The 18,468-nt window shown below is 44.5% G+C and overlaps 1 protein-coding gene across 1 annotated transcript; it reads right to left on the minus strand.

The window, feature by feature from the left end:
• Positions 1–208: 208 nt before the first annotated feature.
• LOC106895442 (ras-like protein family member 11A-like) lies at positions 209–11,517 on the minus strand. Its single transcript, XM_014954867.1, has 4 exons — positions 10,830–11,517; positions 9,353–9,409; positions 6,881–6,963; positions 209–2,898 (listed from the first exon to the last, which is right to left on the minus strand). Exons 1-4 carry the CDS (start codon positions 10,972–10,974, stop codon positions 2,431–2,433), a joined length of 753 nt encoding a protein of 250 aa, XP_014810353.1. The 5' UTR covers positions 10,975–11,517; the 3' UTR covers positions 209–2,430.
• Positions 11,518–18,468: the final 6,951 nt, after the last annotated feature.

The raw sequence follows: 18,468 nt of genomic DNA on the forward strand, positions 1-18,468 counted from the left end.
GACTTTTTCCCCCCCACCAGTGCCGCAGGAATGTGGCAGAAATACTTACTTATGTAGGAGCACAAAAGTAGGAATAGTTGTGTATACATCCAAAGCAGGGTGTATTTGGTTATAAGAAGGGAAAAAAGTATATATTTAGTCTAGTGTAACCAAGGAACATTTAAAGACATGAGATGTAAATGACACATTTTGTACACTACTCAGGAAAGACCTTGCATGTTTTTATTAATCACTATTGAAAACAGAACATCGACAGGTTTGAGATTTGTTGAACTTTCTTCCCAAATACGAAAGGATTGGAGCTGAGAGAGTAAGTTACAAAGGAATTTAATAAGCTGGCACACCTAATTGTCTTAGGATCTTAGGAAAACAAATGTTGTCAGCAAAGTGTCTTCAGCAATTTTAGCCCTTGTTATATACAGTACTGGGATAGCAAAATATTTAATTGCTATTCAAAATTGGTGATCATTTTTCCAATGTAAACAATTTGCAGTTTGTGTGTCTCACAAACTTTTTGCTCTATTTCATGTTATTGAATCTATACATTTGATATTTGAGCTATACTATTAGTAATATAAAATATTGAAATTCTGTGTTAAGAAACACCATACCAAAGTGCCCGCAATGAATAATGACACTGCTCAAACATCAAATCTTTAATTAATCATAAGCTGAAGTAGAAATCCTCTGATATTGGTTGAGTCCCTGTTTGGATGATCTAAATTTCCTTTTCCCCTCCTACTACCCCTTGAAACTCATTTTATAAAAAGGTGCAGTTCTTTTGTGTGAATAAAAGAATTTTAAATTAATCAGAGCACAAGCCATTGTCAGATGACCAGCTGTGGAAAACAATAAATAAAACAGAAAGTGAACTGTAGATAGGCAAATCCAGGTGATAAGGAAAATCATGACTAGAGTTGTCTAACATAGGGACAAGAAAAAGATAAAATACGTTTTCAAGCCCTGAGCTACATAAATACACATCAGACTCAATTTACATTTTTGCTGCTCATAATGAGGAGAAGGTTGATTTAGCTCAGCATTGCCAGCTGAAACCACAGCTGGGAGTGTTTTCTGTATCCAGCAGACCAGGGTTTTGCCTTCTGTGTTCCTGAGTGTAAATCATTGAGCTTTACTTCATTTCATGGTCCTGTGACTTGCTCATGTGGTCTGTTTAAAGAAAAGATTGTTGCATCATGACTTCTACGTGGTCCAACCCAGTTTCTTTCCTCTTTTGCTGAGCCATAGAATGATGGATGCTTCGCGTTGCTGTTATTACTCCCATAAAACGAGCCAGCTCACAGGATACAGCCTCAAATCCCTTTGTACGTGCTGAGACACGGTGCAGTGAGATGCTGCCAGTGAAATATTATTGATAGACTGGTGATTGGGATGCATTGCGAGGTATTGAGTAAAGTCTGGACTTACGGCAAATAACAAAACGATGAATTCCCGCAGCCATAAATTTCAGGCATAAAACATTTTCTTCTTCAAAAAAAGAAATCTAATGAATTAAATATATTTTATGTGAAGGCCTTGTTACATTGAAACAGCATCTTGAACTTGAAATCTAACTAGTTTGGGGAAAAAAAAGTTAAATAGTTTTAGGTCACCTCCTTGCTTAATACAGTCCATTTTTTGGAGGTTTTAAATGATGTTGCTCTATTTGTCCCTCTCTCATTGCCATGTAGGAAACCTGCAGAAAAATTCGAAGTATTGAGAAACTGACTACAAAGTGCTGCTACAAGTATGTATTTTGCCCATATAATCACTTTCAGAAGTAGCCAATATGCTTTTAAAGAAAAATAATCTGAAAAAAATCTCCCTTTAAAGAGACACTGTAAGGTTAAAGCTTGCACATGAACAAATCTTTCCCCAAGTTGCTAAGAATACTTTCTAAACTGCAGTTTAAAAACTTTCAATTACTACTTTTTACTGTTTATGCTTGTCATTTACTTTCTGCCTTTATTTTCCAGTCCTGTGCCTAAGCAAATCTGTTAAATTCTGCTTGCTCAGAAAAGTTCACGTAAATCTCCTCCTGTCTTGCTGCAGCTCATTGCCTGTGTTTGGGAACACAACTGTTCCCAAGACAAGTTGCTTTTCTTAAAAGTAGGATTTAATTATTTTTATTAATAAAAATCTACATTTTAAGCCTAAAATATATGACTGTGTCCCTTTCAAAAAGAAAATCATTTGGGACAATCTATTTCTAAAATCACAGTTTCTAAATCCTTGCCCCAAAGAGCAAACTCTGCAAGTTCCTTTGCTGAATGAGCACAGGATTTTTAAGGAAGATGTAAAGACAAAATGAAAGAGCCTCTCACGCAACCTGATGGCTGAATTTCAGCGACACCCCTTATTGCCAGTTTATTTTGTTGCCTTTTGGTTTTTTTTTTTCAGGGCTGTGAAAAACGATTTCTGTCGGTGCCATCAAAGCGTCGTGGCAGATTTCCCTTTGGAAGTCAGAGCCTGTTTCAAACGTCTCTTTAAGTCCTGCATATTTGGAGACTTGGGTCGGACGAGGTGGAGGCCTCTCCGTTTCTCTCCGTTGCAGCTCCCGATCATCCTGCTGACCTCCTGGCAAAGCTGCTGGAAGGCTTCGTGCACTCCCTCACAGTTCTCCCGGGCTGAGACTTCATAGTAAGTACCTCCCAGTTCACTGGCCAGCTGGAGTCCTTCTTTGGAGGACACCTGCCTGGCTCGCAGGAGGTCTCCTTTGTTGGCCATCAGAAGCAGGGGGATGTTGGCGTTGGGGTGAATCTTGCGGATGTGCTGGTGCAGGGGACGGATGACTCGGTAGCTCTCGTAGTCTGTGATGGAGTAAACAAAAACGAAGCCATCTGCCCAGTAGATTGAACGGTTTATCTGCTCTTGGCAGCATATGCTGTCGGTGTCATCCTGCCGTCAAAACCAAGAGGTGTGAGATTAGAAAGACTGCGAGGAGGGAGCAGGCAGAGCAAACAGTCATACAGCACTGCTAAAATACACACAGCTACTCGGAGCTTTGTTTTAATCCGTGGCTGTTTCTCAATGTAACAGCCAGAAACCCCTCTGACAGCCGGGGAATGCACCAGGGACAGGAGAAATTTCCACTGTGACAGTAACAGATTCCAGGTAAGAAGAACGTAGAGTGGAGAGGGGTCAGAGCAAATCGGTGGGAAATAAGAGAACAACCAAAATACTGATATTGAAAAGTTTGTTCTGTATTCTATTGTGCTAAACCAATGTGTCAGAAACACGCACTTTGATTGGGAATGAAATTGTGATGGGCACGGTAAGACCGTTACATAATTTAGCAGGCACTACTGCAAGTGAACAATTGTGCCCAAAAGTGTTTTTATAGGATTTTTTCCAATTCTGTATTCAATGTCTCCATGGATGGGGGCTCTCACTAACTGTGTTTGGTGGAGCCTGACAGGTTTTCCTGCCGCAGAGGTCTCCAGATAGTCAAAGGCAAAGTTATTTCGAAAAAGCAATTTGTTATAAATAAGCAATGGAACTGAAAATGAGGTGAAATCTCATTGCTCGCTTGTAGAGCAGCAACGGGTTGACATTACTGTTTTGCTGGTCACACATTTGTTCAGTCCATCACCACTCCTCCTCAGACAGCCGTAACAGTCACTGGCACTGGGAATATAAAACTGAATGCAACAGTGTGGGGCTTGAAAAGAGATCAGCTCACTATTTTCAGCTAATCCTCTGCTCTTTGTGAGCCACACTGGCGTGTAACCCAAGCAGATAGGGAGATCACTGCTGCAGCTATTGCCAGTGTGCTTGGTTTGTAAGGACTGCCATTCCTGTCAATGTTACAGGCTTTCTGGAGCTTTATAATTTCTTTCATATCCAACAAGGCACTAAGCATATTCAGTATTCAGCTCTTGATGAAGTTGGTAGAAATTAGAGGCTCTTGTGTATTTTGGGAGTTGGTCCACATCATGAATACAGATGTCTGAATGCAGACATACATTTGGCCAAGTCAGAGTTTAGACTAAACTTCTATTATTATTGCTAAATTCTATTCAAGAAATCTTCATCAAGTTCAGTAAGAATAATAGAACATACGCTCCATTATCTATTTATCTTTAGAATATAAATCTGCCGTTCACATTCATTTTAATTGAATTTGTGTGTGCTCAGCAGTCTCCCAAAACAGATCACTTTTATTTAGACACCTAAATACAAATTACAAACCCTGACTTCAGGGAGCAGAGCTGGAAAAGAATGGGTAAAACTGATCAGTTCTTTTATGGTAGATCAGGCTGTACAGAAAAGGCTACCGACAAGGCTCTGCCGTGAGAAGGAGGAAGCAGGATTTCTGAAGGCTCAGAGAATAAATTGGGCTTACAACTTCCAACAGGAATTCTGCTAACTATCTGCTCTTTGTAAATACTTCAGTATTGCCCACAGAGGCACTGCCTCATCACATCTAGTCTTTCTTTGGCCTTGCCAGCTCACAGGAACGCTGAATCCTCTTAGCAGTGAAACTGTTTAACGCTGCTCTTATCACTCCCTCCCCAAAACCCTCAAACCCCACATCCCAACCGAGTTGCACATGGAATGAAGAGGGATCCTCACCAGTAGCCTTTTTTAAAAGGTTAATGAGAGTGAACTAAAGCCAGGCCAGGGCAGACTGTGGGAAGAAGGGCAATTTGCACTGTTGGTGTCTGGGTTGTATCCAATCTGAAGATAATTAGCCACCCTTCATCTCCTGCTAGCCTCTTTTCACCAGCAAACTCCTTTCATGGGGGAAAAAGAACTAATTGCTCTGGCAAGCGTTTGAAAATGTTTTTGGAGAAGGTGTACGTTCAAAGAGCCCTAATGAGCAGAAATTCTCAGTTACTCCAGCTAGGCCCACCCAGTAGGGAGATGGATGGATAATCCCCAACGGAATGCTTTATTCAGGAAAATCAAAGGCTAATGGGCTACTTTTTAAATGGAAATCTCTGCTCCAGAATGAATTTTGAAACACACAGTCATTTGCCATGTATAAAGCAAGCAGCAATGAATCATCTAACAAAACCAGTTATCTGTTTGCTTCTGTTTCTCTCTTAAACATTAACATTTCCGCTGTGGCTAGAATCCTGAGTGATTCCACATGACTTCCTCCCGAAACACTGTACTTGATCTGCACAGTGCAAGAAACTCTCTTCCTTAAGGATTTTAATAGAAAATCCAGCCTATTCTAAGTCTTAACAAGCCCTGTTCAGGACGAGTCCCTTCAAATGGTTTCAGATACATCATTTGATGCAAACAGAGACACAGGCTAAGATAAGTGTGTCTATGGGAGCTGTTGAAACAGTGCAGATCTTTGACTGGGACAAAGAAAATGAAACTCCTTCCTCACTAATTAAAATCCTTTCAGACTAAGAAACCTTAGCTGTCGGCATTACTAAATTTTGGGGAGCTGTGGCTACAGTCACAGAAGTTTAGGGCACAGTCTTAATTAAAACAGGGAAACTGGAAAATAAACATACCTGGTGTGTAAGAGGGAATGAAATTCTTTCTCTCCCTCCTTTCTCCATGGGATAGAGCAGAGAGGGAATTCCCTTTGTTCAGTGTTTATCAGGCAGCCCCCGATTGTGCCTAATCACCACCCACAGCTTCTCTTTGCAGGCCCTCTCTAAGCAAGCTGGCAGAGGGCCTTTGTGCTATTAAGTCCCACTTGAGTATTTGGAGGACTTCCACAGCAGCTTTTGTTTGCTTTTTAGTGTCCAGAGAAAATAAGGGGTCTCTCCACTGCTCTGCGCACCCCCAGCAGCAGCAGCAGAGAGTGTGGAACTTTGTCAAAGCTTTCTGCCCAAATCTACTTCCAGTCAACAGAGGAAATGGAACTGGAAGCTGAGGCTGTGGGAGCTTTGCTTATCCCCTTCTCTAAGCTCAGGATGGAGCAGTTCTACAGCACAGAAATGAACCCAGGCACACAGGGGGCTTTGCAGACAAAATGAGGTATATAAAGCTATCCAGGGGTTGCCTGAAGGAGGGTGAGAGAAGGTGGTGTTCCCATGTTCCCATCCAGACACATATTTGGCCAAGTCAGAGTTTAGACTAAGGTTAAGGCCAAACCTAGAAGTTTAGGTTTGATGGTGACAAGGGGATACCTAATTTTAACACGAAATCTCAGCAATTCTATAGGGATTATTACTCTCATGAGATTCCCACCATTCGCATAAAACCAAATTTCATTGCATTTCCTGCTGCTTTGACGCTATTTTCAGCCTCTTGTTCTGCACGTGAAGCAGATCTTCAAAAAAAAGGCATCTAAATTTTAGATCCTGCTTGGAAAAATATTTCTAGGAACAGGTTCCTAGTCAAATATTAAATCCAGAATATCTAAAACACTGATAGAAAGAGGGGTGTAGATAAATGCTAACACCTTAAAAATAAGGAGTAAATAAAATAAAATAAAAAAGTAAGGAAAGCATCAGAAAGCTGGAAATGACAACTGCTGGGAGGCCTGTCCCCTTGGAAAGAAACACCTTTCCAGAGAAGAGAGACTCTGGGTGTGTGGAAAGGTCTAAGCTGAGCCAGCTGGGCCTCCAGGCAGGTGAGTTTTCTGCCGTGCAGGGACAGAAACCATTTGGCAGGAAATAAAACAATCAAGGAGTTGGCAGGAGTCAGCCAGACTATCATTTTACTGCTGTTTAGGCTCGGGATGCAGTAACACGTTTGAAATAGGTTTGTTTCAATTCGGACTTACTCTTAAAGGAGCCTGATTTAACTTCTTCAAAGGCTCATTTTGGCAGGGTTTAAGGTACCCCTGTTAGTCTGTGCTTGGGTTTGAGCCCAGGTGTGTTCCTGCTCAGGGGAGTTACTTACAGATGGAAGTGCTGACAACATACAAGAGACAGTAGAGTACGGATGCACTGAGCAGATGTTTTACCTCCAATGATACAAAGGGAGTGTCCTGCACCTGCAGGGAGATCTGTTCCCCCTCTATGGTGAATTTTCTTGAATACAAAGCACCTGGTGGAAAAATAACATCATTAGAGTCAGTGACTGTAACAAAGAAGAAAGAGTACATAAAGGCCAAATGGAACTGTTGAAATGCAGATTTTTGAGGCTTATAATATATAGCTGCTTATAGAAAAGTGAGAGGCCCCAGAGCGGTTGTGGGGCTGTTTACTTAAGTAAAAGTGGTTTTGTATTTGCTATGTGGTCAAAGGACTTGAGTGTAAACCCAGGATGGAATCTGGGAAAGGTGGTGTATTGAACCAAATAGTCAAAGTGGGCACATAAATCCCATTCAAGTTTTCCATCCACACCATTGGCCTTTTAAAATGTGGACTGCATATATTTTTTTAATCTCAGACCAAGATATCCAGGTGTGGCCTGTAAACATAATGAGCTGTTTCCTATTGCATTTTTCTGGAAGTTTTTAAAAAAGGAAAGTATTCTCATTTTGGAGACAGAGTAAGTGACTGTATACAAACCACCTGGGTGCTCTTTGGGATTTGTGTGGTCTTAGCAGTCAGAGTTTGGTCAGAATCCCCAAAGACTGATCACTTTGAATCAGACTTTCAGTTAATCTGAATGACACATATTCAAGGCCAAATGACAGTTCAAACCATCTAGGAGTGATGCAGCTGTAATAAAACCATCACTATTCTGGGCTTGAACTCTGTTACTGGAGTGTCGGTTAAGTGACAATAAAAACTGAGGTTTTGATCTTCTGAACTAGCTGTGGCTGTGACAAGGACAGGTTCAGAGATTGATGTCATCATCATTTTACTTTAGAACTTAATACAAGTCACATGGACATGTGAAGAAATGCTATATCCACAGCTGTTGTGTAGAACCTTTCAGTCTCGTCCAAATACAATTGTCACTGCTGCATCTGAAACAATGCTCTTCATCTCAAACATAGAGAAATCCCACCTCTAGAAGACTAAGAAATTCAGTTTAACAGGGAAGTCAGTTAGTGACAATAACACCATCACTTCTCAAAATCACCTTTGGTTCAAGGAAACAGGTGTTTTTATTCCAGTGGAAAAGAGTCTGAGCTCATAGAAACATTCGAAATACAAGGAAACTTAGTATGGTAAAATTTGCTGTGTCTGAATCCAACATTATCATTCTGTGTTTTAATACTGACGGAGTGAGGGGATACAGCCCTTCTGGGATATTTTTATTTTTGAAATCACATCAGATTTTGAGCTGAAAAAGATGTTACTGTTTAATGGGAAGATAGTGCAGCCCTGAAACCAAGAGCAGACGACATATTATTCCTACCCAGTAACACATTGCAGAAAAAAAGAGCAGGTCCTTCCAGACACTGACCCAACCGAAGGAGAAGCATGGTCGAATGATCACGAATACACTGCCACCTGGTTCTTATTTCTGGCGTATTTGTTTCTTCTACAGCATGGCTGTTGGGCTGGTAGCTTAATGAGAAAAGCATGTGGTTCTCAGCAATGTCTCTGGCAGCGATCCATTGCAAAGCTCAGAAGTCCAACGTGATGTACAGCCTCCCATAGAAGAGATGAAGGAAAAGAAAGAGAAATAGCGCAGCCAACCATCAAGGTTACTTGGGGTCAGGGAGAGGGAGATGCGAGGAGGACCTTTCGGATTGTATTTCATCAGACAGGCAAAGATCAAAGCTGTCTTGTGCTGCCATCTCTTTTCCTAACTCATTGTTGGATACTCAGCACACATCTCCGAAGCGAAGCGATCACTGCTTTGAATCCTGTCCTCCTTCATCCAAAAGCTGCGAGATGGCCTACGTGTGGGATGTGCTGGTAGGTATGAGCACGGTGCACGGAGGTGCTTTCTACAGCACTGGCAATACGGTTGGCACTTTCTTGGAACAGGGGCTGTGGTTTAAACAGCTCACACGAACACATCCTCTGAGGTGTCAGGATTAAACACGAAATGCAGCAGAAGCAGTTTGCAAGGCCACTTTGCTTATCTTATGGAAATAAGACTTTGATTTGGAAGTTTTCCTTGTCATAAAAGCCACTGAGAAAAGGGAGTACACTGGAAAAGTTCTGAACTGCCTTTTACGCACTTTGGAATTCCTCTGGCTTCCCTGGGGTAACAGAGAGAGCAGCGTTGGGTTTCCGCGGTTTAGTCCATATGCAAGTTGTTCCTTGAGTCTGCATTTTAGTATAGGTATATCCCCAAGCAAACCTTGTACTCTGATCCTTTTCCATCAAGCTGGAAAAAAAAACCCCACCCAGCTAAAAGGATCATAAATAATGAGCTTTTGATTTATTGCTTTCATAGCTTGAGGCTATTAACTGAAAATATGCAGCTTATGGACATCTAACACTGCTTGGCTTTCCTGTAATATGCACCAGTCGCAAAATAGAGTAGATTTCTTTTCAAGCTAGCTGTAGGAGAAAAGCAGACTCACCAGTGTTGGCTTCATAGTCTCCAATAAATCTCTTCGTGAGAAAGCGCACAACCAGGGCTGTAAAACAATGAAAAAAATATGGGTCCTTAATGTGAAGCAAAATCAGTCTGTGCAGAACACATGTAATACCTTACTGGAAGAGTTAGTATAATATGAAACCAAGTTAAGCTTTGAATGGCTCACATATTATTCTGCAAACCCTTCTCTCAGCACTCACAGAAAGAGACTCTGGGCCAGGCTGTGATACCTAATGCAGAGTTTTTAGCAACGTGTGTTGGAAATGATCCTTTAGATTCAGTCTGGCTACTCAATGTAGGATACGGAGGTTTGTTTGTTGTGATTGCTGGTAAAACAATCTGACCTTTGGTTTGTAATAATTTAGAAAAACAGCAACAAGCCAGTAAACTGAAATTAATCCCAATAGCAAATTTAAGGCCTCTGCATCATTTATAAAGTGAGGCTGATGGATGTAATGGTTCTTCCCAGCCTTAGAAATCCTCAGCCCACCTCATGAAACCCATTAGTGAAATCTAATCACATCCAGCAAACAAATGGCATGTGCTCTGCACACACGGGACACGCTGCAGTGCCCGGGGCCTTCTTATTCACCTTCACCTGCAGTGCTTTCTCACGCTCTTGGATTAGAGTATTTTCCTTTTTTGGATCACTTTATAACACTTAAAATCCTGTCATGGCAACAGTAACATATTCTTGTAGTGCTTTCATCTCGGCAGATTCTTAATCATTTGCAAAGTCATTTAGTTAATAGTTAAACAAAAGGGTTTATTCTGCAAAAAACTCTATCACAGGTTTCATTTGGAGCAATATTTTTTTGGATGGATACTGGGTCACCTCTTTAGTGCTCTTAAATGAAAGTCTGTGCAGCTATCTTCAACAAACTACTTAAAAATAATATGAAAATGTGGCTGCTTCAAATCCAAAACAATCAAACACTTTACTGAGTGCTGTGGAACCTCAGATGGAGTGAAACAGATCTGACTTTAATTCTGAAATAATGAACCATACATTCAAAAGCTTTACCCTCTTCTCTTCTCCTTTGGAGAATAATACAGGAAGATGCATCTTGTACACTGCTATTTTTCTACAGAGCATAAAACATTTACAAGAGGAGAATAAAAACCACTAGTCCCATTTTTGGGGTGTGGAAATGTAGACACAGTTAAATAATTTGCACAAGAGCAGGTAGAATCATCAGTGAGTTCACAGCTCCCGACACAGTGCCCTCTCCTCTCAACTGCCACCTCATGGTGGCTGCTCACCCAGAGCTACAGCAAATCTGCCTCACCAATTACTCAGTGCACTTCAAAACAAAAGCAAAACCAAAAAAACACCATCATTTAAAATGTTCAAGCTGCAACAGTTAATGGTGTTCACAGCCTTGGGTCCATCTGAGCTGCAAATGAGCTCCTAAGTACAGCTGGAGGAAAAAAGCCCAGAAGTCCACCTGGGGGCTTACCTGTCTTGCCAACGCTGCTGCCGCCCAGTACCACCAGCTTGATGATTTTGTTGGGCACGCAGTCTAATACGGGATACTCTGGTATGGGGAGCAAGAGAAAGTTAGTAGAATACTGTGACATCGTATCCTGAGAGATGAGACGCATGCCAGAAATGAGAGCTCTTCAACTCCAGCAGGAGTTGGGGGAGAGAAGGAGGAACACAGCTTCTCGGCGTCTGCTCTTGGCTGTATCTCCTTGGAGGGCGAAGCCTTCTCATTTCATTTAAGTCGCTTCCCTGAGGAACGTTAGAGCGACCGGCCTCCTCTTCCTGATGCCTCCGCTCAGACAGCAACTTTGGAAAGCAAAAGGGAACTTTTTGATCAGCCCCCGTGAAAACTGACTCCTCCATTCCCCAGCCAATCACAACCGAAACCATGACATTCCTCCAGCCGGGCACCGAGCGGGTGCCTCCATCAGCCACGCTCCCTCGCTCGCTCCCCGCTTTATCTCCCCGCCGCCTGCTTTATGTGCTCTCCCCTTGGCTCTTTGCTAAAACGAGATTCTTCTGCTTTACAGTCATCAGAGTAGTGTTTGCAGCGAGATACAGTCACCCCCACGCTCTGCTCTAATTCCACTTTGAATAATGCCGTTCTGCCTGTCTAGTTTCTTTGCATTTTCAATTGGCTCCAACTCCATGCTCGGTTGTTCTCCCTCTCCTATTGTGTCCTGCAGTCGGGCCCCTTCAGCTGAAGCTGATGGGACGCTCCTCTTCAGGAAAATAAACACATTTCCCCCCCCCCTTCCCCAGTTTTCAGGCAGCTGTGGGTTATTCCAAAAGACAAGCTCACATATGGATCCTCCAGGATACATTTGATCTGCTGGTTTATGCATGTTGTTAGTCTTAATGGCCCTCTGGAATGTGGGTTAGCATTGGGTTGGGACACGGCAGTTTCTCCAAACATGGAAAAGTCAATTTATGGCTGGCGACAGACTTGGGAAGGCTGAGGAGGACTCGGTATCCTTCTGTGGGGCGAGCCAGACAGAGGGAACGAAGAAAGAACGGCTTCTATAGGAAAAACTAGCATATTTTTAAGACAGCTGGCGGCTGTGAGGTCTGTTGGGATGACAGCATGTAACTGTACACGAGCTACAATCGACTCTCAGTTATCAAGGAGAACGGGGAGGGAAGAAAAAGGGAAGAGCAGTGGGGAGGGAATGACCCAGATAAAGCAAAACTGCAAATAATATAAAACAGATGTAAATTAAACTACAGAAAACATAGCTAGAGCATTCATCATTGAAAAAACTTCTCAAAAGAGGTCTGCAAGGGGCAGGAGCAGCTTTAGGCAGCAGTGGGAGGAGGTGAGCCTGCCTGGTGCAGGCAGAAGACTTCTGAGACAGGTACTCCATCACGCCACGGGGGAGCCAGGGACATTAATGGAGAGTGGCACCACAGCTAATCCCCCTGCCAGGGACCTAAGGATGCAGATTTTTCCTATCTTCCGTACACTCCTGGCAGGCAGAAGGCACTCACAGCTCATGGCTCATCACGTAGAGGCCACAGCCACCAAAAAGGCTTCATCTGCCCAGCTGCTTTCCCACCATGGCTTCCAGTCACAGCACACACGTGAGCTCCCCCCCCCAGGTTTTTAGAGGCCACGGGAACCATCATGAGGATGGGAAATCAGGCCAGGTCTCTAGATTCCCACCCCTTCCCAAAGCACTGGGGCCCAGGTTGTGAACTGATCCCAATTTCCTCGCCAGCATCACTGAGGACGTGCTGAGTGGGAACTGGCTTTAGGAAAATCCAGCTTTGGTGCAGTCCTGTGAAATAAGGACAAGATTCAGAAGATTTATGGATGTGTCACTTTTCTAAGGCTCCGTTTCCCCTCCAAAAAATATGTCTGAAGCAGAATTTGTGCAGAGTTGCTGTCTAAGCACCAAGTGTTATTACTTTGACCATCATGACTATCAGCTGATGAAGAGGTGGAACACAATGTCTGGAGGGTGACCCAGCTGACAGTACTGGGAGGGAGCCGCCAGATCATGTGTCTTTTGGGACATGGCTCCTACACGAATGGTTTTCAAATCTTCCAGCGTAAATTTACTTCCAGATTTTTGCAAACATCCAAACACTGAAGAATCTTTTCCAGGAACTTTCATTACCAGAGTGCTTTAGTCTCACACAAGTTTTCTAAGAAACGGGAAGATGAGAGGAGGTATAGGAAAATGCTCAAAATCTTGTGGTCAATTAAGAGGGCACTTTGAACCGTGTTATTGAGCTGGACACGTTATAAATTTTGGGATTAGCTAGCACAGTGTGTAACCATCCGCCTCTCTAAGTGTAGGATGTTGGAACCTTTGTTACCACTTGCTATTAAAAGCACATGTTAGTGAGTAATATAAAAGTATTCATCAGAATAGTCCTCCTCTAAAACCAAACAGTAATATATCTATCAGCTTCTAGGTGGCCAGAGGAGCTTTAGCCCAGGGAAAAAAGCCAGATAAGTTAAGCAAGATCATGGGGAACATTGTATATGAGCACAAACATTCCTAGAAGAACACAGATCTGCTGGCTTCCTCCAAACAAGAGGCAATATGATCACCAGAAACAAAAGTTCAAGTCCTTTTGGGTCACCAAACATTGTGCCAGAGCTGAGGAACTCCAGGAGGGCCTCAAAAAAAGCGAGCGAGTGCAAATAAAGTTGGTGGGTGAGCTTTAGTCTAGATAAATGTAAGGTAATGCAACTGGAGAAAATGAATATCAAGTGTGTTTAAATTATGCTGAACTTGGATGTGGCACTCACAAAATAGAAAAGAGGCTTTGACGTCATCCCTGGCAGTTCACGCTCCTCAGCCCAGCGTGCAACACCACCAAAAAAAGCCAACAGAATGTTGGGTATCCTCGGGAGGGGAAGGGAGGAGACCCTTACCAAAAAAAAGACATTAAGGGGCTGGAGCGCGTCCAGAGAAGGGCAACAGAGCTGGTGAGGGGTCTGGAGAACAAGTCTTGTGAGGAGAGGCTGAGGGAACTAGGAGCCTGGAGAAAAGGGGGCTGAGGGGAGACCTTATTGCTCTCTCCAACTCCCTGAAAGGAGGGTGTAGCCAGGGGGGGTCGGTCTCTTCTCCCAAGAAACAGGTGATGGGACAAGAGGAAATGGTCTCAAATTGCCCCAGGGGAGGTTCAGATTGGTGAGTAGGAAAAATTTTTACACTGAAAGGGTTATTAATCCTTGGAATGGGCTGCCCAGGGCAGTGGCTGAGGCACCATCCCTGGAGGGATTCAAAAGCCGGGTTGACATGGAGCTTAGAGACAGGGTTTAGTGATGGTTTTTATCAGAGTTAGGTTGATGGTTGGACTCGATTATTTTAAAGGCCCCTTCCAACCCAGACAATTCTGTGATTCTATGATTGATTCTATGACATAGGGTAGCATTTTGCTCCCTACGTAAACCGTCGGGGCATCCCCGTCACCAGAACAGAATGGGGTCCCATCTCATAGTGGGGCTGTGAGGGCGCAGAGCTGGGCCCCAAACCCTGCCATGGGCTGGGCCCCAAACCCTGCCATGGGCCTGGAGCAGCTGGGGTGTGAGGAGAGAGTGGGAAAGCTGCTTCCCATGTGCTGGTGCGGATGCTGGTGCTGACACGAGAGAGGAGACGTGCGGGGGCAGGGATGAAAGCCCAGTGGTGGAGGAAATGTTGAACTGCTTCTTTTGGCAGCTGTGATGGCTTCTGGTTGCTGAAAACAAATGTGAAAGCAGTTTGAGGCTGCATCTTGGAACCAGACCAACCCATTTCTAGTTCCTTTGCTAATATGGTTCAATCTACATTTCTTATGCACGAGCACAGGCTCCCTGTGCTTCTAACCAAGGCTTGTTTCGCTCTCTGCAGAAATCTCTGCACCCCCAAAAAAGGGGGTTTAGTAATAATAATAATAATAAAAAAAACAGCATATTCTCCAAAAGTTTTAAATCTATTCTCAAGCTCCTGCTCCCCCCCACCCCTCCCCTAACTTTTAGCCTCTATTTCTGCAAGAATTCGAATAAGATCTAGAATAAAAGCCAGAGGTTTTCAAATCTGACCCTTATCTCATTTTCTAGATTGTCAGAACAGTCTTTTCACTGAGTGAAACCAGGCAGAAGGATTCACACCAGTGGAGATTGTATAACCCTTGGCGTGTACAATAAGAATTGTTTTTAAAAGAGATTGTCATTGTTTGTGCACAATGGACTTATATTTAGCTAAGAAAACCATGTTTTAAATTCAAATTCTCTTGGAAAAACAATAGCTTAAATTAGAGGGAGAATGTTTGCAAAACTCGGAGCAACTTGAAAAACATTTGGATGATTCTGGAGATTTCAGTAACCACTCCTTGGGCTGCTCCATGCAAAGATGTGTGCCTTTGCATGCTGCACGGAGATTATGTTATTTCCACACCAAATTTTTTACAGATTTATTTATTTATTGGTCTGTGTTGCTTTTGGCTACGTTTTTTTTATCAGATTTTCTATTTTTATTGTTGTTGGCACTCTTGCACATCTCCAGAGATTCAGCATTCTAAAAATAAAAATATTTGCCATTACCATAGTGCTTTTCATATGAGGATGTCAAATTGGTTTAAAAACTGGATATAATTATTCCTCACACGTTTTATCAAAGGAGTAACAGATGAGCAGAGCCAGAGTGATCTTGCTTAGATCCTGGCACGCTGGGAAAAGGGCGGCTGTTGTCACTCTGTCCCCTTCTGCCTGGCACTGGGAAAAATAATGTTATTTGTAAGGGTTATGTTTGCCTCCAGTATCTCTCAGATGTTTTTGTACAGTATATTGACGTTACAGTGACATGGCTAGAGAAGAATGGCTCATTTCTGAGCAGAAATGCTAAATACGATGCTGGGGAAAACGCCAGTTGCTTTGGCAGATGCTGTGATGAAACTCGTTGCTGGCAGCTCGTGTCCACGACCCCGCTCCTGAATTTATCCCAAACAACCCCAGATTCAGCTCTGCAGCTTTGTCTGCCCGTCTTTTTCTTTGGTGCAAACTTGGGGCCCAAAGGCCAGTTCTCACACTGCACTGAACAAAAGGAGTGTTTTAACCATCTTTTCTCTCCCAGGAAATAAATACCCTCAGAGTGGGGAAAGGGAAATAAGAAACACCTTTGCAGGAGGTAAGAAAGGGAGAGAACAGAATGTGAAGTGTGCAAGGACATCAAGACAAGAGGAAATGGGCACAGACTTGAACATAAGAAGTTCCATCTCAACATGAGGAGGAACTTCTTCACTTTGAGGGTGACAGAGCCCTGGAAGAGGCTGCCCAGGGAGGTGGTGGAGTCTCCTTCTCTGGAGACATTCAAACCCACCTGGACACGTTCCTGTGGGACCTGCTCTGGGTGACCCTGCTCTGGCAGGGGGTTGGACTGGATGATCTCCAGAGGTCCCTTCCAACCCCATGTCATTCTGTGATTCTGTGAGGAATCTTTCTGCCTGTGCTTGGGATTCACCTTGTGTGGACCCTGATCATGGGTAAAATGCATTAAAAATTCATCCGAGCAGTTTAGCAGTAACCTCAGAAAATGTTGTTTGGGGACAAGACTGCCATTTTAGCACCATATTTGTACCCAGCACAAAGTTGTTCTGATCCTGAGGCCAAAGGGGACGGAAGTGTCCTCAGATACTATTGTGACAGCTGTGATAAATCATATTTGATTCTATTTTGAGATGTAAGGGAAGCAATCATTTAAATATATAGTTCAATTTGGTTAAACACTGTACAGATTCCACTATTTCTGTATTTCCTGTCCCTAATTTTGTTGCATTGCCCTTCATGGAAACCCTGTAAAAAGCACGTGTCCTTTTTCTTTTCACTTTTAGCATATTTTGTAAGATTTGGGGGTTTTTTTTAGGTTGTGGAATACTCTCCCTTGGGAGCCTGTAGTAGATGACGTGGAAAGTACAATGTGCATAAGAGAACATCGCTGCAGGCGAGCAACTCAAATAGAATGGAAACATCTTGGCCTCATAAAAAAGTTTGTGCTTTGGAAACTGAACCATCCTCCCTTCCCTGCAGATATTCCCACAGGACTGGGGCTGGAGTAAGGGGCGGTCTGTGGAAAAAGCATCACAGAATCACAGAATGACATGGGGTTGGAAGGGACCTCTGGAGATCATCCAGTCCAACCCCCTGCCAGAGCAGGGTCACCCAGAGCAGGTCCCACAGGAACGTGTCCAGGTGGGTTTGAATGTCTCCAGAGAAGGAGACTCCACCACCTCCCTGGGCAGCCTCTGCCAGGGCTCTGTCACCCTCAAAGTGAAGAAGTTCCTCCTCGTGTTTAGGTGGAACTTCTTATGTTCCAGTTTGTGCCCGTCACCTCTTGTCCTGTCCCTGGGCACCACTGAAAAAAGACTGGCCCCATCCTCCTGACACCCATCCTTTAAGTATTTGTAGGTGTTAAATTAGCCAGACGACAACCATTTCTACTCATCCCTGGCATCATGAGGGGTGTTTTCTTCTGGCATGGATTTTTTGCTTCTGGGACGCGCTGCGTGAAGTGCTATATGGCGACTCGGCAACGTTTGTCACTCCCTTCTCCTCCTGGGTTCACAATGGATGCCGTTGTCACTCGTAGAGCTGTGCTCTGAAAGAGCCCTTTTTGTCATTTTGCTGAAACGGGGACACGTTGTGCAGAACAGCAAAGGATTCCTCGGTGCACAACCACTGTCACACTCCACCATGGCACTCGGCATCACTGTAAAAACCTGTTTGTGAGTGCTCACAGCCCCTGAAAAGAGTCTCGGGAAAGGCAGAGCTTCAGTGTGTATTTCAAGGTGTTTTGGTGCCCTGGGGTGGCCATGGTGTCCCTCACTGGGGGGTTTGGTGACATCTCCCAGCTCCATCCCTGTGGGGATGGCATCTTCCTCCAGTTTTTCCAGTGATATGTGCAGCATCACCCATTGCACTGGGACCTCCAGCCACCTCCCTGGGCTGAGGGACATCACAGCATGTCTCACCTGGGCTGAGGGACATTGCAGCATACCTCGTCTGGGCTGAGGGACATCACAGGATGTCTCGCCTGGGCTGAGGGACATCACAGTACATCTCACTTGGGCCGAGGGACATTGCAGCACATCTCGTCTGGGCTGAGGGACATCACAGGATGTCTCGCCCGGGCTGAGGACATCACAGCACATCTCATCTGGGACAAGGAACATCACAGGATGTCTCACCTAGGCTGAGGGACATCACAGCATGCCTCACCTGTGCCGAGGGACCTGCAGCACGTCTCGCCTGGGCTGAGGGACATTGAAGCACATCTAGTCCCCAGCCACCCCCACAGCTGTACCAACCCCATTTCGGCAGAGAGGGAAGCCACAGCCCGGCCCCGCGGTCACCCTGAGGGAGGCCTCACCGGGGCGACGCCACACCGGCCTGGAGCAGGGTTCTTGGCGGGGTCGGGCTGCCCGGGGCGGAGGAGGAGGGAAGCCGGGGGCCGGCTGGGTCCGGGAAGGCGGTGGAACCCCCGGGGGCGGGGCGCGGGGCGCAGCCGGCGCCATTTGGCGACCGCACCGCCGGCGCCCGGCCCCGTTTGGCGGTTGCGCCACCTGCGGCTCCGGCTGCCGCTGTCAGTTGGGCGGCTGCGTCCCAACATGGCGCCGGCGGCAGC

The sequence above is a fragment of the Calidris pugnax genome, unplaced genomic scaffold, assembly GCF_001431845.1.
Source record: "Calidris pugnax isolate Ruff unplaced genomic scaffold, ASM143184v1 scaffold38, whole genome shotgun sequence".
Classification (NCBI taxonomy): domain Eukaryota; kingdom Metazoa; phylum Chordata; class Aves; order Charadriiformes; family Scolopacidae; genus Calidris; species Calidris pugnax.